Source organism: Montipora foliosa, chromosome 5 (assembly GCF_036669935.1).
Source record: "Montipora foliosa isolate CH-2021 chromosome 5, ASM3666993v2, whole genome shotgun sequence".
Taxonomy (NCBI): Eukaryota; Metazoa; Cnidaria; class Anthozoa; order Scleractinia; family Acroporidae; genus Montipora; species Montipora foliosa.
In genome coordinates this window covers 40,262,118-40,284,524 of record NC_090873.1, presented here as the reverse complement: position 1 = coordinate 40,284,524, position 22,407 = coordinate 40,262,118, and the positions used below count along the sequence as shown (strand labels likewise).

General features: G+C 38.2%; 2 protein-coding genes across 2 annotated transcripts in view; one reads left to right on the top strand and one right to left on the bottom strand.

Moving 5' to 3' along the window:
* Nucleotides 1-654: 654 nt before the first annotated feature.
* Nucleotides 655-22,407, bottom strand: part of LOC138004162 (stimulated by retinoic acid gene 6 protein-like) — a 129,185-nt gene continuing 107,432 nt past the window's right edge. The window contains exons 15-19 of the mRNA XM_068850585.1: nucleotides 18,478-18,586; nucleotides 5,718-5,822; nucleotides 4,194-4,357; nucleotides 2,667-2,846; nucleotides 655-1,142 (exon numbers count right to left, since the gene is read on the bottom strand). Of these exons, the coding sequence (XP_068706686.1) occupies nucleotides 940-1,142; nucleotides 2,667-2,846; nucleotides 4,194-4,357; nucleotides 5,718-5,822; nucleotides 18,478-18,586 (761 nt within the window). The 3' untranslated portion in view covers nucleotides 655-939. The remainder of the gene's footprint in view (nucleotides 1,143-2,666; nucleotides 2,847-4,193; nucleotides 4,358-5,717; nucleotides 5,823-18,477; nucleotides 18,587-22,407) is intronic.
* LOC138004554 (uncharacterized) lies at nucleotides 8,202-13,718 on the top strand. Its single transcript, XM_068851107.1, has 8 exons — nucleotides 8,202-9,314; nucleotides 10,392-10,533; nucleotides 10,664-10,827; nucleotides 10,933-11,012; nucleotides 11,118-11,619; nucleotides 11,760-11,831; nucleotides 11,991-12,141; nucleotides 12,396-13,718. The coding sequence occupies exons 1-8, from the start codon at nucleotides 8,202-8,204 to the stop codon at nucleotides 12,743-12,745; spliced, it is 2,574 nt and encodes an 857-aa protein (XP_068707208.1). The 3' UTR covers nucleotides 12,746-13,718.

Below are 22,407 nucleotides of genomic sequence, written 5' to 3'. Positions count from 1 at the left end.
TGGTGGCCATGATGGCATACCAAACTAATCTTCCGGGAATTGAACTCTATTTTTCTGCAAATCCTTTCCTTTGTTTCAGAAATCCGATATGGCTGCTGGTCACGTGAGTGAAAACGCTCAATACGGCACATTCCAACTGTTCTTACGTGCATATTTCCACGTAATTAAATATTTTATGAAAGAAAGATGGATTTTTTTTGCTATTCGTAACGACCGCTAAATGACCCCAATTTTGTTGCCAGATAAGATTTACGTTTCCCAAATAAATATAAGAAATATAAATCGTCTCATTTTCGTGGGAAAATACCGTGTTTTTTGAAACGTTCCTGAATCAAACAGCCTAAACAGCTAAAAATAGCATCCAAATGTGCGTCTTGTCAGGAATGTGAAATGGTTTGGCAGTAGACCTTATTACACTTATGTGCTTAGTTACCTGGCCTTTAAATGAAAGTGGGGCTGGAATTGACTTTACTCCATTCATTCCCTTTATCCTAAACAATGTTCAATAAAATTAGAATATTTTCTTTGAAAAACGTGCCTTTTACGTCTAAGAATTAGTTACCCAGTCATGATCATTTGGCTTGCACATCTGCAGCTGAAGTCGCTTTCGGAGTACTGTCCAATTGGCCATGAACTTTAAGAGTCGACAAGGCATGCATTAATTTATTTTATTTCCCTCTGAAAGAATCGATTATAAACGGGAGATCCAAGTTTATTTAATTAAAGACAATGCATCGATTGTTTTTATACCAGACTCAACTAAGAATTTTTAAGTTTTAAAGTGGTACACGTTGCTAGAATTTCCACGCTGTGGCTAATAAAGGTGTCAGTGACGTGAACAGAAATTAACAGTCCAACTATTTGATACAAGCATAAATCGAATGAAACCGAACTGGATGGACAGGAGGAAATACCCGGTTAGCTTTTTACGTTAGTTCTTTATGCTGTAGGAAATACGCCATCTCTGGCACGAGCAAGATCACTGAAGCCAACGTTGATACTTTCCACGCGCACAACAGTTTTCCCGCCTTCCTGCTGACGATACTGTATGAGCGACGGGTTGCGAAGCAACGTCACAGCAACGAACCAGCGGTTGAACGCCTTGTAAGACACGCGCGGTATGCCACGTCGACGAGGAGATACTAAACAGAAGAAAGAAACAAAAATTACAGCAATCTAATGAACGCGGGCCCTGGGAAAGGACGACATCCAACGACCCAGAGATACTTATACGGGTATGCTATATATTCAGGCAAGCCTAAAAGCGGAGCTCGTCAATGATTATTCATTTGTGTTTTTGTTTTTGGATACTTTTATAACTAAATACACTCATTCTTCGTCACCATTATTCAGCCTGTTTTCTCGTGCTCTCCTTCGCTCTCAGTCATGTTGAGCATCCTTTACTCGTTGACTTCTTACTGGTGTTTTTTTTTTTCTTCCTCTTCTTTCCTCGTCGTACGAAATATTAAAAATGTTTAGCTTGTTTTTTTTTTTTCAATCATCAAATGAATTATATATCCTTAATCAAGAACTAAACGATTGACTTAAATAGGGTAAAGTTATGTTTATAAATGATCGTTTTAATATATCACAGAAATGCTTTTATGTGCAAGTCCATTAACATTCTTATGAGCAAGTCCTTAACTTCTAGTCTCGGGTAAAACCGGTTAGCGACAGAGCTGACTTCCTTCCGTAAACACCTCCACTGTCATAAAACGGGGTTTGGGGCAAATTTTGACCCCTAAACAAAACACCCCCCCCCCCCCCTTTCTCATTAAACAAGAGATAGTTTTCTTTCAAGATAAGGATCAACAAATCTTTGAGGAAGTGAGCAGGTATCAGAGGGTTATGGAATGTTTCGTATGTCCCATGTGCAAAGGCGATAGCATTTAATAGGTGGAGCGGACGATTAATAAACCCAGCCGTGACAAAGGTGATGCAATAGGCCATTTTACAGTTGTTTGCTCAGCGACCAAGCCTATGAATGGCTGCGAGGCTGCCGGTGACCTTGCATTGATACAGACCTCACTGCTTTTATCATGTAAATTGTGTTGTTGTAACGCTAATTAGTCCATATTAACATTACAAAAGCATGAAGGTTTGTATCAAAACAGGGTCACCGGCAGCCTCGCTTCCATTGATAGGCCTGGTAACTTAGCCACAACTGTAAAATGGTCTATTACGCTAATTTCGGCACACAGTAGAGGCTATGCAAAAACCTCACTTGTAATGCGCAAGTTATAGGGCTAATTGTATTTTTCAAATATGGACAAAATTTTAATAGTTTTATAAAAAGCTACAGCCAAATTTTCCCTGTAATAACCGACACTTGGTGTGCCAATTAGCACGCAATATCCCATGTAGCAAAATTAGCAATCCAAGGTTGCCCAACGTGTCAAACATCGACTAACTCTTATTTCTACGCACACGATACCGTAATTTCTTGTTATGAAAAAGAAAAAAAAAGACAAACAAAGAAACAAACAGAATAAAATAAAATAATAGCTGCGTGCTCACATGGTCTATAAAACGTTTTGCTTTGGTAATTTTAAGTCATGGTCTCTTAAATTAGTTGAGGATGGAAAAAAAAATTGCCGAATACATCAAGTCTCCTGAGAAAAATGATGACAAAACTTGCAATTTGCTTAAAAATATAATATTGATACCAGTAGCAGCGGTTCCAGTTTCTTCCGATACTTGCTGATCGTTTCTCGATTGAGGCGTTGCTGTAGATTCAATGAGCCCGCGTTCCTTGTTTCTGTTTATTAGCAGTTGGCAGAACACGAGCATCATGGGATGGCTGTGGGCCACAAGCAGGTCGAGAAAACCCAGGTAAGCTACAAAGCCTGCAAGAAAATAATGATCTTAATGAAGTCTCAAGCATTTTTTGCAGAACAAGTGTTTCCTCCCGATGTCGATGATCACCGGTACCCAGAGGATGATGATGATGATGATGATGGTGATTATGATTTTGATGTTGATGACGATGATGATGCCGGTAGTGTTGCTTATGATGCGATAATGATGCTAATGAAATTGATGATGATGAGGATAATTTTGATGACGACGATATGATAACTGCGATGATGACGTAAATTACAATAATGGTAATTACATGAAAAGCAGTCTTTATTTTTTTTTTAAATAAAGATAAACAGCGATAAAGAAAAAAAGGTTTAAAAAAAGAATATTGCATCGAGAGCGACCACTTAAACTCAATAAATAAATAAATAAACAAACAAAGAAATAAATAAACAAATGGATAAAGAGATAAATTTCAATAAATTGACCGCGCCTCATTAGCTCTTCAGTCCAATAAAACATATAATGAAAACAAAACAAGGCTTTGATAATCCCAGCTACTGGGAGACAGACCAGTTAGCTGTTCCAAACAACCCGCAGTGAGAAATTGATCAGGGCCTACCCGGGACAAATGCATCCGTTTGTCAGAGCGGGGCTTCACCAAGGAACTCCGCATTGCAAGTTCGGCCAGGCCCTCAATAGGCCAAGTTCGATATATAAATATTCGGGCATGGCTACGAGGCTTTTCGGTCAAATTTCACGGCTCAGTTATGTTTTCTTTACCTCACAAGTCTCAAGGGAGATTCCTAAACAAAAGAATATTAAATTTAACCATAAAGCCTTCTACAATGTGTGAATATTGATATATCGAACGTGGCCAATTCCTCACTCGGCCAAGCTATCTCCCTCACGCACTATGCATTATTCAGAGCGACCGAGCATGGCGTTTACGTATACGTCCCGGAGAAAAGGCAAACGACAGGTTGCTACGAAAATTATTTTATTCTAACTTGTGTCTTTTAGCTAATGGATGACGAAGTCATGCCATAAGGTGTCGAAGGCAGTTGGATGGCACCCACTCATTCACTCGATCACTCATCCCCCTCCAATTCCACTCATTCCATTCCAACGCGCGCTTCAAATATATACAATTCTTTCACTCATCGAGTCTTTTCACGGGTACAAAATGAGCACAACAAAGTGACCAGCTCTTAACTGTATGGCTTCATAGCCCAGTTGGTAGAGCATTGGGCCGGAATTGTAGAGGTCAAGGCATGGGTTCGAATCCCGTTGAAGCCACCTGAAATCTTCAGGTGTCTATAAGAGACAATTGCATAAATTGTCCATTTAACTCCGATTACTACATTTCGCCACACACAATTTTCACGTACCTTCATCTGAAGCCTGAAATCCATGCATCAAGCAAGTTCGATCGAGACGAGAAAGAAAAAAAACTCCCAAAAGCGTTCCTTTTAATACGCGAAATAACAATGAAAAAAATCCAACAAGAATATTATTGAAGAAGAAGAAATACGACACAACGGAGAAGAGTCGCCTGCATGAAAGAAAAACGCAGAATCAATGCACAGTAAGCCAGCCTTAATTACAACCATGCAACAGGGACACCACTTGGCTGGACCTTCGATACAACCGTTTTACTGGATCCTTTTAGTTTTTAGTTCTGCAATAGGTGGTTTGCCATTCATATCTAGAGATACAGATTACAATGCACTGAAGGAAAGATGACAAAGAGCAGTAACTTAACAAATAAACGAAAATTTGTGCTGCATTCGAATACAACTGACTTTCTGTATTTAAGGAAGTGTCTGTAACATTATTGTTACATGGAATTTAGGCGTACATTGCTATAAGATAAAATACTTGGTTTAGGGTAAGGCTACAGTAATTAAACTTCTGCACAGCTTGAAAAATTCGTACTCATCTTATCGATTCACTACAGAAAGGAAATATAAAAATACAATCTCATTTAAGTTACCCAGCAAAATACTTAAAAACGAAACTTCAGAAACGCCAAAAAACCACGACTGAAATATACTACTTACAAGATCTGTTCGGCAACTCCGGGTACAACAACTAAGAAGGCAATGGTTATGAAACTCGACAAATTTCTTTGTTGTATGTTTTTGTTCTCTTTTTTGGTCTTGACCGTGCACAAAACACAATAGTTGTTTCCTCCGTACTGAGGAACTAATCAATCGAAACGTGTTGGTTACGTAATTCATGCATAGTGTATGAGCGCAAAACAAGAGGTTGTGCACGGTCGCGGACTTTCCAACCTAAATCTTGCCACCTTTGTTTGCTTCTTTGATGTTTGCCGAGCTTCCAAACCATTCCCCTCTATTAACTATGAATTGACTTACAAAAGGAAAATTCATACCATACTTTTATACGAAAGACGAATGCCTAATAAGGCGACGAAAATGAACAAAGGGAATTACTTGTCATTAGGCAACAGAACTTAAGTACATTGAATAGACGCGGAGCAAATACTGACTAATTACTGCATGCGGAATTTAGGAAAATTTACAAATATCTCACGAACGGGATGAACTACAGGGTACAACTGTTAAGCGACAGCAAATGACAGCAAATTACTTAGAGCCAAAATTTGCAAATGTAGCAAGACTTGTAGGGAAATATTTAGTAAAATGAAAAAAAAAAAAAAAAAAAGATTTCTCATGTCTACAGCTACTTTGTGAAACGGCACTGGTTGTACTATCACTGTAACAACTACGTGTGTTACGTTGGAAACATATTGTGCAACATGTCTTCTACTCGTATTGCGCAAGACAAGTTAAGCGAAAAATGACATGGTGTAATAGTGAGCTTAAAGGACAGGAGTATTGTTTGTGAAACGTGAAAACCAAACAGCTTATTGGCGAATGTGGCTCTACCTGTTATCCACCGTGATAGCCATCTTTGGGAAATCTCTGTTACGGAAGACAAAGGCAATACACTTCTCTAACAACCGCACGATAACTGCCATAAGGACAGGGGGTCTGAAACAGAAGATAAAACAAAAATATATGTTTTTGCATCTATTGCCTTAGAGCTTAACACGGCAAAGAAAACGCCGCTCTGCACAGACGCTTTGTAATTTCTCTCTTATTTTAATGTCCCCTGCAGAAGAAAAACGCGTCATACAATAATTAACTGCAAGTAAGCATGTAAAATTACTTTTTATCCTCGTGGCTAACTTAAACGTTCCTCATAGAAGTTTCATCCTTGAGTAACTGGCACGCTTTCGTCATGCTTGTCATAGGGAGCAGGGCTCACCTCACCCAATGGTTCTAGCACTCGCCTCCCTTTTAACTGGGCTCCGGATTCGATTCTTAGACTCGGCGTCATACGTGGGTTGAAATAAATGTATCTTTGAAGTGAGGTTTATAGACGAAAGGGAGATGGGAACCTTGCCTTTATCTGGACAGTTTAAGCAATTCTCTCTTATAGATCCCTGGATAATTCAGGTGGCTTCAACAGGATTTGAACCCATGACCTCCGCGTAGCCGGCACAATGCTCCACCAACTGAGAATAGCCCGCAGCTCAAATGAGCCCAAAAAATTAACCTGCTCCCAGCTGAGTGACTTCATGGTTCAGTTGGTGGATCATTGCACCGGCGTCGCCGAGGTCAGTCACGTATTGGGTTCGAATCCCGTTGAACCCACCTGAATTTTTCAGGTGTCTAGAAGTGACAATTGCTTACATTGTCCAGATAAGTGCGAGAATTACTTCCCTCTTTCGTATATGCGGGTTGAATTCGTTGGTCAAGGAATGACAAACAACAGCCTGGCGTTTACCGTTTCACGTAAATGCAATGTTAAATATAGCTAATTTCCCCATCGAAGTGTTCCATGAAGGGGCTTCCGATACATTTTCGTTATGTTAGAAGGCAAACAAGTCTCAGCACGATATTGAGGAAGAAAAGTCAACTATTAATTTCACACCCAAATGTTGAAGCTACCGAGATTTGAACCTAAGACCTTCCGCTCTTAAAAATTGCACCGGACTCCATCAGACTTGAAAGGAGGAGTGTAGGTTTAGTTTCTTATTGAGTGAGAGAGAAAGAGAGAGAGAGAGAGAGAGAGAGAGAGAGAGAGAGAGAGAGAGAGAGAGAGAGAGAGAGCCATAGGCATGGGCACTTTTGTAACGTAAAACGGGCACTTTCGTAACGAAAAAAGGGCACTTTTGTAACATAGGGAACTTTCGTAACCTTGGTAGGGCACTTTTGTCACATTTCACAGGGCACTTTTGTAACTAACGGGCACTTTGTAACGAAAAGGGCACTTTCGTAACGGAAAAAAGGAACTTTTGTAACGATGGTTTTCAACTTATTTCTGACGCTCGTCCACTTTTCTCCGCAACATGTTTGCTTCTTTATATATACATATCTATGCTTTACTCTTGTCATATAACCTGCTCTCAAGTTGTGTGAGGTAAATAAACTATTTATTTCTTACATAAACTATTTGAAGTCTGTTTAATTGCAACATGGCCAGGAATTCTGAACGCGCGTGCGCAATACATGTAGAGACTTAGAATTTGATGCCTCCTAAAGAGCAACAAAGAAATATATGACATCGAAGAAAGAAAGTTTTTTTCCATCATCTTTTGGTACCAATTGAAAGGCGTTCGGATGTGGAACTAAGAGGCGACCACCAAAGCTTTACTTAACCCATTAATTCATGTTGATCAAACTGATACTCGTTGCGTTTTTTAACGCTTGGCCAGGAAGATTTTTAGCCTAATGGCTACTACAAACGGTAGACAATCTTCACTATCTCGATGCTTAAAACTATCGTGTGGACTTTATCTCGACCAGTTCGCGGAGATCCGGATGTGGAAATGATAGTTTATGCAAACAATTTCAAATTACCATATCACCACGAATCGTACAAGAAGTGGTCGTTGCGTTTTTCTCGGTAGTTTTTAAAACTTTACACAAGGACAATTGTATGCAATACACAAAGAAAGAATCATACTGACCTTCCATGTAGGCGCGTACCTTCCCTGTATAACATTCGTGATCTGCGTAGCCAAATTAAACTTCACGATCACAATGAATTAAGCTCTTTTATGACCCAGAAATAAGCTCCTATTTGTCCTAAATTTCCAGCCAAATATTCATTGATCCATACATATTCTTACAGACAGGGCAAATTACACCAATCGCGCGGGGAAGGATATCCAATTCGCAGTCCACCTTTTCGGAAAAGAGCTTTGTAAAAACAGCCGCCATTTCGAAAACAAATGTCTGCAGACTACTCTGTAGCCCGGAAGAGCTGGTAACTAAGAGGCTTGGTACCTAAGGGTTTTAGGCGGGTGTTTTGTTTTACTTTTTGCACACAATGACACAATAAGCATAAAAAAATTGTGACAAATGTCAGAGGTTTACCCAGCACGCGACCCGCTGATCGTTCTATGCGATCCTCCGGAAAATTGCTTTAATTACGTCAAAGAACAACGGCAAGGAGGGTCTGAGGTTGTTTTCTGGTTGGGGATAAGGAAAAAGGTTTTAAGGAGGTGGTGCCAATTAAAAAAAGAAACTCCCGGTCTTAAGTATGTTGACATGGTAAATGGGAACATCCCCGGAAATGCATTTAAAATCGACCCTGAAAGCAAGAGAGTCGAAAAACGTTTGACTTATCACTGCTCTCAAGCATCCAGTGCAAAAGCAAATTTGAACAGGAGTGGATCCCTTTCCAAAAGGTTTGAGGATGAAGAAAAAGTTATCAAGGTCTCAATTCTTAAGAGTGATGTCATTTCGGTGGAAAAGTGGGAAGCAAGTCTTAGCATGATGGAAAGAAGACTAAAAGAGGCAAAAGAAGAAATTGGTCAGTGGAGAGAAAAATACCAAAACCTTGAAAAGGAAAAAGAAGAACTATACAATGAAATGCTTGCAGAGGTCACAACTAAATATGTAAATGAACATAACATTGTAGAAAAAATGGAAAAAGAAAACGAAAAGTTGCTGAAAGAGATTGAAAACCTTGAAAAACAATCACTAGGGGAACCTCCCCGCGGAGCTAGAATTCCAGAGTTGAAAACCCGCCAATCCCAAAACAGGAAATTAAAACAATTGAAAACAAGAGCCCAAAAAGCATTACATTTTGTACAGCTATTTGGTTTGGAGCTGGAATGCTTAAAAATGAAGGACCCAGGCAGTAGCAATACTTTCACGGTGGATTTTAACAGCCATAACATGAGTGCCCAAGCAAGAAGTGATCAAAACATAACCCAATATGACAAGTTAAGCAATGACGACAAAGTAACAGTTGAAAGCATTCTTTATTTAATGGACAAATTCGGTGTTGGTGACGAATTTGTTCATGAATTGTCAATGTCTGTGGCAGATTTCCCCATTAAATCCTATCTTATTAAGCAACGAAGAGCCGAGTTGAACAGGCAGGTGAAGATCACTACAACACCAGGACTCGCTCCAGGAGCCCAATACTCTTTTAAATTGTTATTGAAAGAAAGGATCAAAGACATGGTAGGTACCTCACCCAGAAAAAAAATGGTCAGTTACCTCACAAATATTCAAAATGTTATCATAATGCAATGCTACGATGGCCCAGGAGGGTCACAGTCCAGTTTTAATTTTCACAGTCCAATTTTAATTTTCACAGTCCAGTTTTAATTTTGCACAGTCCAGTTTTAATTTTGCAGAGTCCAGTTTTAATTTTATTCACAGTCCAGTTTTAATTTTGTGACTCGTCATCAGCACTCTCACAGGTCACAGGTTACAGGTCATTGTTTACCAATACAGAAAGTATCCTAAACATTCATAAAAGCTAACCTTACGCCTAAAACCTTTTGTTTAGGTCTAATTAGGCATAAGGTTAGCTTTTATGAATGTTTAGGATACTTTCTGTATTGGTAAACAATGACCTGTAACCTGTGACCTGTGAGAGTGCTGGTGACGAGTCACAAAATTAAAACTGGACTGTGAATAAAATTAAAACTGGACTGTGAAAAATTAAAACTGGACTGTGCAAAATTAAAACTGGACTGTGAAAAATTAAAACTGGACTGTGACCCTCCTGGGCCATCGTACAATGCAAAAAAGACCACTCCAGTTCTACACTTGGTGCCATAGACTGTCTTAGAATCACCCAGCCTATGAGAGGATCAAGAGCTGGGTGAATAGCAAACAGCTGGGAAAAAATAATAAGGGCAGAATACAGTTGTATAACACAACCTCAAACTAAAGCTTTTGACACCCAAGGTAGATCTGATTCAATACCACCATATAAGACAGTTAAAATAAAACTTTGAACTACATGTATTTATTAAGACATTTTATCTCTCATAGCCTTGAGAGGTTAGTACTAATTTTTACCAGATAATTACTAATTAGTGCAAAAAATTCTTACATGTTTCAAGGCATAAAGCTATGTCAATGATTGTTTCCTTCAAAGTGTGCTAAAAATACCAGAATAAAATGCAAAAAAGTCAGTCCTGATCAATAATTCACCTTCATGTAAAGTACCTTTGAGCTATACATACTGGGTAAAACATATTATTCAAACTAGGTGATTTAAATTGTTTATGTTCTGACAATATGCAGATAAATGATGGAACCTTAAAGAAGGGTGAGAAAGCAAAAGTGAAAGTCAGTGGAGATGGGGCTAGAATGAGCAGGTTGACAAATTTCATCCTTGTCAGTTTCACGATTCTACAGCAAGGAGATACCATTTTGTCATCAAAAGGTTAGTTCAAAACTCAAGTAAAAATGCAATGTTTCAATAATCAAAATACAGCATCATCCCATACACAACAAAACAAGTGACTACCATTATGTAATTGAGTCAATAATATGAATAATTCTGATTTTCACAGGAAATCACACCATAGCAGTGGTGAATGGTCCTGAGTCTAGGCAGACCTTGGAAGAGTGCTTCTCTGAGGTATTCAGGGAAATAAATGAGGTCATCAGCGATGGATGCATCATTGTCGAACAGGAAAAGGTTGATGTGGAATTCTTCCTTGGAGGAGATTACAAGGTCAACATTTTAATCAAAACACAAATATTGGATAAAATAATAAAGATGAGGTCTTTAGGACTTTTTGTCTGTTGATACTGATTTGTTGATTTTTTTTTTAAACAGTTTCTTTTACTTCTCATGGGCTTAAGTGCAGCAAATTCGACGTATGCCTGCTTGTGGTGTAAAGTGCACAAGAAAAATAGGTAAATTTAAAATTTAATAATTGTGAAATTCTATACTTACAACATTTCCTAGGCTATAAAATTGTAAATGTTTTCATCTTACCACTTTTATCCCTCAATAACTAGAGGTGATATGTCCAAGCCTGACAGTTTTTACAACACACCACCCATGCGCAGAACCACAGATGAGTTGAGGGAATTTGCCAACAAGAAAACTGGAGAGAACTACTGCTGCTGTCACGAGCCTCTCCTTAACATCCCACTAGACCACATCATTCCTGATGAATTGCATCTGATGCTAAGGGTCACAGATATTCTTCTTGAGAACTTGATTGAGGATGCAATGCAGTGGGATGATAAGGAGAGTTCTTTGTCTGGGGGAAAAAAAAACCTTGCAGAAAAATCCAGGCACGTAAAAAACCTGGTTAAGTCAATAAACAGCTGTGGTGTGACCTTCCATTTATGGGAGAAAAAAAATGCAGATGGAAAAGGAAGTGGCACTTGGGACTGGACCAGCCTGATGGGTGATGACCGCAAGAAATTGCTCAGAGAACTACCTCTCAAGTTGGTCATCCCTACTGACTGCATCCAACCAGAGACGTGCGAGAAGGTGGCACAACTGTGGAAGGTAAAGATTAATATTTGTCAAAAAAAGGAACAAACCATTTGTAATACAGGAATCTATGTAACTATAATGTTTCCCAATCCCGATAATACAAGAAGCTATCAATACAAAATTTACCACTTGATGTACATCTATTCCAACAGGATTTTGCTGATTTGTACTTTAATTTCATATCTTCATGGCAGCCATATACCACAGATGAGTACAGGAGAAAGGTAACTTTAAACATCAGTACTATTGGTTAAAATAAAACAAGAACTTCTCCCAGACACAGCCAATACGTTAAACAGACAAAAATAATAATAATAACATGAAATAACCACAGGAGCTGCAATTGAGATCAACTTATTATCACCTCACATCCCACTTTTTAGGTGACAGTGTGGATCACAAAATTCACAGATCTCGGAAACATCAGAATAGGATACAGGAAAGAAAAAGTCACCTGTTACATGCATGCTGCTGCATATCATATCCCACAAATGGTGGAAAAGCACCAAAACATAAAGCAATTCAGTGGCCAAGGTACAAATATAGTTCACTATCATTGTACATAGTAGTTTGTGCTTTCACTTCTTTTCAGAATTACTCTATGCTTTCCATGTAACTTCACTAGGCATTATTTATGTAATTTGTTCAATGACAGTTACAATGTGTTAAAACTCTCTTTAGGACTCCAATGTGTACATTCCTGTTTGAAGAGTATGGGGTTGTAATCTGCTATTAATAATGAGCACACTTTATATGTGGGTATTATGTTTTCTACTTCTCCTTCACAGGGGTGGAAAAGAATAATGACGATGCAAGGAGAATAATCCAGAGAAAAAGCAACCACTGTGATGACCCTGCTGAGATACTGCGCACAGAGTACCGCCTTGGTGCTTTACAACACAGGGAGAGACAGCATAGAAAGTACACGAAGCGGGCCTCTGAGTACTGGGAAGAGAGGATCAAAACAAAAAGAGGGAAGAAAAGAGGGATCAGCTACCAGAAGGAAACACCAGCCATTCAAGAATCAGTAGCCACATGTAGTTACAAGTCTCCTGGTACTATCACTCAAACAAAAAAGGCTAAAAAAGCTACTGGTAAAAGAAAACAGAAAAACTCTCTGAACAAAAAGAAAAAATAACTGCTGTCTGAAAAGAATGAAACTTGGTCAATTAGATACTTCCAACAATGTCAATCTAGGCAACTTAAACATCTCTTACCACAACCAACTGCAAGCTCTTCAGATGTTGGTCAACAAAATGTGTAATATTACTGACTGAATAGAACTGTACTTTATTCGATTTAAGTCACACAAGAGAGTTGTGCTGAGAGTATTTAAGCAATGCAAAAATACGTTGCAGCATTGTACAATGTACTGTATGTGTGATATGAATACATGGCTGGTATTAAGTCCATTTGTTGCACAAAATGTATTAATTTAGAAATAAAATAGAGCCTATACACGAGGGAATAGGGTGTCTATACAAATACACATGGCCTTGAACTTACAATCATTTCTCTCCACATAATTACTGCAGTATAGTATTTACTGTTTTAGAAGTACACTGTGCCTGTAACAGGGAAAAATGCCCTGGCACTAAGATTGAAGGCTTCCTTACTCTGATGAGTCCTTGAGGGCAACCTTCGTAAAATTAAAAGATAAATTTTCCTCAAATGCCCGAGGGCATAAAACTGAAGAACCCTGACTTCCCCCATGGTACTTTTTAGGAGACCAAGAGAGAAATATTTTCATTCTAATTGGATAGAAAACCTTAATCCCTTGGCCATGGGAATCTTCCCAGGAGTCCCAACCAGGAGGAAAGTACTGAGGGAGGAAATCAGCCTTCATAAAAAAAAGCCACCCATCCCTTGAAATCCCCTTATTCCCAAACAAAAAACGAAAAACGTCAAATCTAAAGGAAACTTTCACCGCCAATCGACATTTCGACTTCAGATGCCTCTCCACGGCCACCCTAAGTGAATCGACTGCCATTTGAATAACCGCCACATCTGGTCGTGGTCGGTGAAATTGGCGAATACATTCGGGCGTGATGTTTTCTTCAGGCTCCCAAGAAGAATCAAACTTCGAAAATCCCTTCCAAATGACAAGATATTCCACCTAACAATTAAAAAAATAAAGTTAAGTATCTAACGCCTCAGCTCTTTATCAACTTCAACTGTTAATCGATCAGGTATTCGTTTGGCAAACAGACTAACAAAACCTGCGAAACACGTGCAAAATTAAGCTGAACAACTCACCGTTCCGTTCCTCTCACGCTTGTCAACAAGTCTCTCCACCTCCCAGAATGGTCCACTGCTCCTTCTTCTTTTAACCGAAAACGGACAAGACTCAAGAAACTCGGTATCTGCTGCAGAAATCTTGTTCAAAATACGGAAAAAACCACTGGCGGGACGATCGCGAGGCGCCATATTGCATCACATTTTTATAAAATTGATTAACCAATCAAATGCAGGAAAGTCGAAGTTCTTAATTGACAAGCTGTCACGTGCACTCGCCTTGTCCGGTTCGGAATTTCTGGCTATGATGAACAGTTTCACAGTGATCACTTTCGTTTCTACACGCTCTACGCTAATACAGCCAAATTTTTGGCATAAAACAAGACAAAGGCGTTGCTGGCTAGGGCCCTTCAATTAAGACACCCAATTTAGTAGAGGTGGACGATCTAATACATGAATCTCAACATTATCTTACCAGGATCAACACCTGGTTTTAGTCATCAGAAAAGGCCGTGTTCAGACATTTTTGATTTGCAGAAGCCCATATAACATGGGAACTGGAACCAAGAAACCATTTCTTCAATTATAAGGTTAATGATGACTAACAACTAAAAATAAAGTCATTAACTAACAATAAAGTCCTTGAACAGTCCGATTCATAAGACTCTTTTGCTTCTAACAGAATCGCAACTATACACCATTTGCCCTCAGGACCCAAGATAAATTTTGTTAGGGCCACTTTAAAGTAAATAAGTTAACGAACAGACCTGAATTATTCTGAAAGTTTCAATTTCAGTGACTATCGACTGCACTATATGATTAAAGTATTTAATTTGCGTCACGATGAAAATGTATTGGGGTAAATGTATGCCTGTTTTAAAGCCTTTTAATCTGATTATTTTTTCGCTAAATTGGTAACACTTTCCAGCGTATTATACCTAAAAGAGGCGCTAATGAAATAAAGTTTTTTGGCGTTCTCGCAATGAACAAGCAAATTTTAAAAAGGTGCAACTTAATGAACCTCACACCAAATACTAGTTGTCTCTAGCATAACTATGTAACATTATAACCTCAGAAAAGAAAGTATAAGTCTCATGATTTTTTTACTATTATCTGTGTTCAAGCAGGTTTTGAACTGCTAACACCTCGGAAACGATGACAATCTCAAAACGGTTCCATCAAGGAAACTATACTTCGGAACTTTCAACTTAAATTGCACGTACTTTTCAATCATTTTGGTTTTGGCCAAAGACAGAAGAAAAGAACAAAGAAAACGTTTATACTTTCTTATGGCACATCTTATCACCTTAAATGAAGTGAAAACAAAACTGATGAGTAATCACGTTATCAAAAAAAGAAAGGTCACTACTAGTAATAAAGGTATCTGAAATCTGCCGAGAAATAGTTTCCAGTCATGTCCCTAGATGACTGATGCATGAAGCGCATCGACTGTAAAGCATGCTTAAGTGACATTCCTATAAGCGCTAAAAAGTCATACAGCAGAATAAGGCGCATTCTTGTTATTTGGGTATTGCAATTGTCCTACAACAATAGCTACTTCTTGTACGTGGCTTTTTGCCGGTTTTCAAGTTCACTTACATTTAGCGAGATAAGTTTTTATAAACCCTTCGGTCACTGAACAGTTTTACAAATATTGGAGTTCTATGTCGCAAATAGTTGGTATTAATCGCTTACTAACCAAAGGCGAGGGCCAATATTCTCCAGTACGGCCCGAGCAAGCTCGGTTAGTAAGTTGTTTATTATATGGCATTCTGTTTCTGATAGTAAAATGCAGTTCCGGTGCAATCAATCTTTTTAGCTCTTTATCTTTTAGCTTTTCAATCTTTTTAGCTTCTTCAGGTAGTTTCACTGTGAAGAATGACAATATTCACAGTTTTTTTTCGCTGTTTTGGTTGCAAATTATGAATTTGCCGGCTTTGCTCCAAAACAAACGTACATGGCTTGGACCATTTCCACGGAAATGGTCCGTATTGCAAAATCCCGACCGAGAAAGAACCAATCAGAGCGCTGGGATTTGCCCAAGACTGGCTTTGCCATATAATAATATAAATTATCCGCCTCGATGTATTCTCTTTGTTACTGTAACGAACATTAATAGTCAAATTTTTTCAGAAAAAAGCGAACTCTTAATTTTCCGTGTTATAATATATGTATAGTCTCCAAGGAGTACATCTATGTCGACTTTCATGGCTCCGGAGCATCTAAGTAGCTTAAGTGACATTGAGTACTGTACCGTTTTATAACTCAGAGTGATTAAAATGAACATATGCATGATCTCTGTACAGTGAGTAATTGCACTCAGCTAGATAATCTTCAGCACAGCGGATTGAGTAGCTCTCAATTATTCAGAGACTGAGTACAATGCGTAATTTTGAATAGTATGTCCGGTACTCCATATGAGCACAAATTTAGTACCTTTCAGTTACTCGGGGAATAAGTGAATGCGTTATTCTGCATCGTGGGCGCGTCAGACCATATGAGCTCAAACTGAGTAGCTGTTAATTCCTCTGATTACTCAGAGTATTTTTAGTGAGCAGCATTCAAGTGTATCGAGTAACAGGAAAATTATCCATATCGTTAAGTATTTCATTTCACGCCTTTCTCTATGTAAGCGCGATACTACCCGGATGGTTGGGTGGCTTTATAACTCCACTACAAGACATACACTCTCCTAAAAATTCATGCAATATTCAACAATAAAAACTTTCAACAATAATACATTGTCTCTTATATGATAAATTATCATTAAGCCTCCCTCAGGCACGTACACGGCCTGCATCTCATTACGCGATTCAATCTCATTCTCGAGTAAATTAAGGCATGGGCCCCAACCTGGCCCCAAATTATTGCACATAAAAATAAATAAGGAAGTGGCCTAACTTCTGAAGGTTTAGTAATAACAAACAAGGACTTTCGCAGACTAATAACGTCACAAAAGTAGGTCACGTGACTCGTTACGGCCACAAAATTCAAAATAAAAAACGGCAACAGTTTATGCTAAAATTTATTTCACTTCCCTACTATTAGATTAGTCAAAATGGTAAAAGAAAACGAACTGTGAAAAATCGCTTTAGTTTTGGAAATATAAGGCATTTAGTACTAGTGCCCAGTCGCCAATGGAAAAGGACTTGTTTTTTCGGACATTTATTTAAAATTATCTTAAAATGTCCAAGAACAGAAATGATGTACCCAATAGTATTAGCATCATCAAGGTAAATCCAGCCACCAGAAAATGATAAAAAGTGTTGCCGTTTAGCTGAGAAGATTTCTGTGCTAAAAATAACTTTGAAATGTGACGTGATAATATATCATCCTATATAGCAGTTAAGGTTTCACATCTTGTTGCTGCTAACGATGTGCCAAAGTTATTTCGTGTTATATATAATGGATCAATAGTTGGACCACCACCTCATTTATTTTCATAAAATAGATCTGGGCCCAGGCCTTCATTCACCTGAGTTAAATCTGGGCTACTGATCTTATATGAATAAAATTGATCTATCTATCCCTGGTAGACTGCTCACAGCTAGTGATATATTTGAAAAACAATTTATATTTTAGGTTTCAGACATCATTCATCATTGAAATTAATGGAAAAAAAGTTTTAATGGATATACCCTTAATTAGACTGCGCAAAGTGAAATGCGTCAAGGTAGTAAAAGGGTTTAAGAAGCTCTAGCTCCCTCCCGTTTTAAAGGTAAAATGTCAATTTTGGGTCACTTATTAATCTCATGTTACTAAACAAGTTCATATAAATTATGTCTGCTTTCTCTCGAAAAATCATGCCAAAGTTAGCATTTGGAAGATATGGCAAATCGGGCGCTTTTGTAACGTAACCGGTTTTTAGACATGGGTCCCTTAAAAAATTCGTAAAAAATTTGAATCTTTGTCTATTTTGGTCAAACCTGTTTTGTTACAATGCCAAATAGTTACTCTAACTACTGCACATGATTTGTATAATATTGGTGAGATGTAACATGGGAAATTAATTTTTCAAACTCGCTGTGTAAAAAAAGGGCTTTTTCCGAATCGTGAAACCTTTCATCGACATGAAAAGTCAAACACATACACGGCAAAATTTTGGAAACCCCAATTTCAGTTTTCTAAAGTGCCGTGGTAATCGAGAGAATGGTGTGGCACATGAATGGTAATCGAATAGCTACAATTTGGCGGAAAAAGTAGAAAAATAGCTTTAAACTTTAACCTTACCACGACATAGGGCTACTTTGTAACCTCTTGAGCACTATTTTAGCCTTATTTCTGACAGATTAATGTGGTATTTACTGAAACTTGGCATGCAGTAAGCCCATGTATTTGTGCTTTCTAGGTATAAAATTCAGAATTTTCCACGCTGAACAAGCGGAGCTATTACGAAAAGAGAAAGATGTTACCAAAGTGCCTGATCATACCTATGGAGAGAGAGAGAGAGAGAGAGAGAGAGAGAGAGAGAGAGAGAGAGAGAGAGAGAGAGAGAGAGAGAGAGAGAGAGAGAGAGAGAGAGAGAGAGAGAGAGAGAGAGAGAGAGAGAGAGAGAGAGAGAGAGAGAGAGAGAGAGATGTTGACCCCTTTAGCTGTAATATCAATAAAGAAAGATAACACCGTTCCAATACTTACAGAAATGGAATTATGTACTTCCGTCCTAGCTCTTGCCGGTTTGGAGAATTGATGATCAAACCCAGGTAGTAAAATATGATGGTTAGAAAACCAAACATGACGAGGAAACCTATGAATGAAAATTAGAAACAATAACTACAAGACGTCTACTCAGATGTCTGTTCGTAAACAGCAGCACAAAAGCAATTCAAAACAAGAACGAATTAGTACAAACTATTAATTTGCAAGACTTTCTACAATAAGCATTCAAGAGTTTAGTGTCGTTCGCTACAAAAGGAGCCAGCAATTATTCAAGGTTCGTTCGTCAGTTTAGTTTTCGTAGGTATTCGATCAAGTTTGTGAAAGATTAAAGTTTTTTTCTTTTTATTTTCAGATTGCTCAACAAAATTTTAAGGTTTGATTTTTTATTCAAAGGCTATTTACTTTGAGTGTAAGTTTTGGATTTCAAAGTCCGCCATTACTCACGTTCCAAACTGACTGATTGGACCTCAGGGGGTTGGATCTAGAGAAAAGTGACGTCATTTACTCACTAGCTTAAGATTTCAGTGTGTAAATGCAGCTTATTATATATGCAAAAGGCGAGTTTCAAAGTCTGAAGACCGAAACTCCGTGCTGCATATTAATTCAGCCACTTACACACTCATTGCATTCTTAAACTATTGAGTCTTTGCTGTCATTTACTCCTCGATCCAGCTCTCTCAAGATTTTAAAGTTAGTAATGGCGGACCATTAAACGAGAATATTCCAGTTAAAATATGGAAGTGTCTTTCGGAAATCAACGCTTAAAACGTCGATCAGTTACTGTTTAATTAATATAGTTTGAAATCTAAAGAAAAATAAAAAATTGTCTTTTTTGGTCATAGTAGCACTTTAAACGTACGTATTTTTCGCTAGGATTATAGTGTGGTTTTGTGTCGTTTGTATATTGTAAACAGTTTGGACATTACTAAACCACGAAATATCGAAACGAAACACCGAAATACCATGTATGACCCTACCATACCAAAGGTTGGATTTTGAGATTAAATATCGTTGTAGGCCTAATTATATAGCTGGTAGTTATTCCGCAATTGTCAGCATAGCTGTTATTCTTTAATTCTCTAAAACTGTCCAAATAAGGATAAATTTGGATGGTTTCAGATGGGGTTTTCCTTCAAAAACAGGCAAACTGTCCAATTTAGAAAACACAGGACAGTTTGTCTAAGCCAATCAAATCCCAGAAAATACAATAGGTGATGGAAACTAGCCAATCCGCATAAAGCATAGCGTCAGCGCTGTTGTCTCTGTTTGTAGTAGTTGAAAATGGCGGAGTTCAGCCACGGAGATTTCCTTTTTTTTTTCCATCATTTCTCAGGCCTTTTTCAGGGATATCACCGCAAATGAGAGATTTCCTCCGTTGCCAGAAGAAGAGCTTGCCAACATGAGAGGCAAAAACCAAAACTAAAACAACTCCAAGAGTACAAAAACTTGGCTGAATGTTTTCAGAGTGAAAGGTGCGGCGTAACGAGGCGAGGAAGTTGGAAGATATCCCTCGTCATGAGCTACAATAAGCAACAAAAGTAGTTGAGACACAACAATTAGGAAAAAAAGTCACCTTAACGTTACATTTTCCACTTGCACTCCCCCTCCCCCCTTCAATGTTGGTAATGGGAAAAGGGAGAGTTGGCGATAAGCAAACAGCATTTGAGGGAGGGAGTTGTCCGAGATTCCTTAAAGTGGTACTACGACCAAAAAACGATTTCTTTTTTTTCTTTGGATTTCAAAACTATGTTAACTAAACACTAAATGATCCAAGTTTTAAGTTCTGATTTTAAAAAAAACACCTGTCTATTTTAACTGCAATTTTCTTATTTATTGGTCCGCCATTACTAACTTTAAAATCTTGAGAGAGCTGGGTCGAGGAGAAAATGACGTCAAAGACTCACTAGTTTAAGAATGCAATGCGTGTGTACGCGGCTGAATTAATATGCGGCACGAGAGTTTCGGGCTTTCAGACTTTTAAACCCGTTTTTGCATATAATAAATTGCGTTTACATGCTGAAATTTTAAGCTAGTGAGTAAATGACGTCATTTTCTCTAGATCCAACCCTCTGATGCCCAATCGGTCAGTTGTGAACGTGAGTAATGGCGGACCGTGAAATCCAAAACTTACACTCAAAATAAACAGCCTTCGGATAAAACTCAAAGCTCAAAATTTTGCCAATTGGTAATTTGTCTGGTTTTTGGTTAACAAGCATTAATTAGTCGTAAAACGATCTGTCTCGTTGCCGTAGCAACAGGTCGCCAACTAATTCTCATATTACACATTATCCCTAAACCAAAAAAATTCCGAAAATATTCGTGCCTGATCAGTTTTCCGTCAAGTTTATGTCCAAGAAAGCATATAATATGAGGAAGATTTTTATTTTGCATCCAAAAATTTGTAATCAATGTTAAAATGACCAAATTCGTGTGGAAAACTGAATTTTTTTGCATTTCTTTTCTTTATATTTTATTTTTATAAAATGTTTTAGTCCTCTGTAAATAAGTTATATGTTTTTGGAAAGATTATTTTCTTAGCTTTAAAATGACGTATTGCTTTTCCCCTAGGGAATATATATATACATATTTTTTTTTTTTTTTTTTTTTTTGTGATGGCTGATTTCGCTCGGCTTTCTGTGGAAGGACAACTAGGGAAAAGAGTAAAGGAAACAATTTTACCTTAAATGAAAGTGCCCGCCATGAAATACGTGAAAATAAGACCGATTTGGTCCAGTTGTAACTTTGAGACGGAAAATCCACGGCTGTATTTTGGCACATTGTTATAGTAAGCGGCCATCTTGGAATTGTGATGAAAACGAGGCTACGACAGTACCACGTGACACGAATGGACGAATCGGAGCGCGATCCATTTCATGAAGCGTTTTCCGTTTTCTTTTGGTGGGAAGTGGTCCATACTAGTGAGCATAATTTAGTGTTGCATCTTTTTATTGAAATGAAAGATCAAAATAAAGATTATTTATCGATCTTTTCTGTGAAAATTTTTGCTTTGTTTTGGAATGACCTGTAAGCAACTTGCAGTTTACGTCCAATGCAAGATTACGGAAAAGTCTGTCGCTATCCAAATGCAAGATTGTGGGGGCAGCCAACAGCTTATTTCCTGGTCTCCAAAGCGCGTATCGTCCGAATCACAGCACTGAGACTGCTTTATTGAAAGTCAAATACGATCTATTGTCATTTTAGATCTCAGTGCTGCGTTTGACGCCGCATCGCACAGAATGCTATTGTTTTTGGCGACATCTACTTGCGGTGCATAATTTTCGGATGTGCGGCATAATTAATTTCTCATTCAGAACTAGTCCGCTATGATTGGTCCGCCGATTTGGCTTTGTGAATATTTCGGTCTTTCGGTTTCTCCTCGGTGAATTCTACGGCTGTCAATCAAACTGTTCAGAAGACATATGCGAATATCAAGGTGTGATAAAGTTAACAAAAGAGCCCTAATTAGGCTACTCTTGCTATTGAAAACAACTTTTGACAAGTTCCTGCAAAAAATTTCACAACTTTTGGTAACAAAAGGTAACTAAAATCTAAGCGTTAACTGAAATAGCTTCATGCGTACTAAGCACTTTAAAACCAGGTCTTAATAATGAACTCACTTTGTTAAACTTCTCGATCGTTTCATTATTAAGATTTTTTCAACGAAGAGAGACTCGTAACGTTGAATACGCTTGACGACATGGGCAGAAGAAAATTTACTCTCCATCGGAAAAAAAAAACTTCCGGAGAGAAGAACATCCAAATGTCAAGGACACTTTTTTCTAACCCAACTGCACACAATGGCGGGGTTTATCCGTTAAACCCTGCCACTTTTTGCGCGTCAATAAAACCCATTCTGATACGCCTTGTTCTCCAAAGCATTTCGACAAGTGGGACCGAAATGGCCCTGTA

Coding starts and splice junctions, on each gene's coding strand:
- LOC138004554 (XM_068851107.1), top strand. CDS start 8,202: ATGTCAGAGGTTTACCCAGCACGCGACCCGCTGATCGTTCTATGCGAT. Junction 10,534..10,663: donor TACCATTTTGTCATCAAAAG/GTTAGTTCAAAA, acceptor TGATTTTCACAG/GAAATCACACCATAGCAGTG. Junction 11,013..11,117: donor AAAGTGCACAAGAAAAATAG/GTAAATTTAAAA, acceptor CTCAATAACTAG/AGGTGATATGTCCAAGCCTG.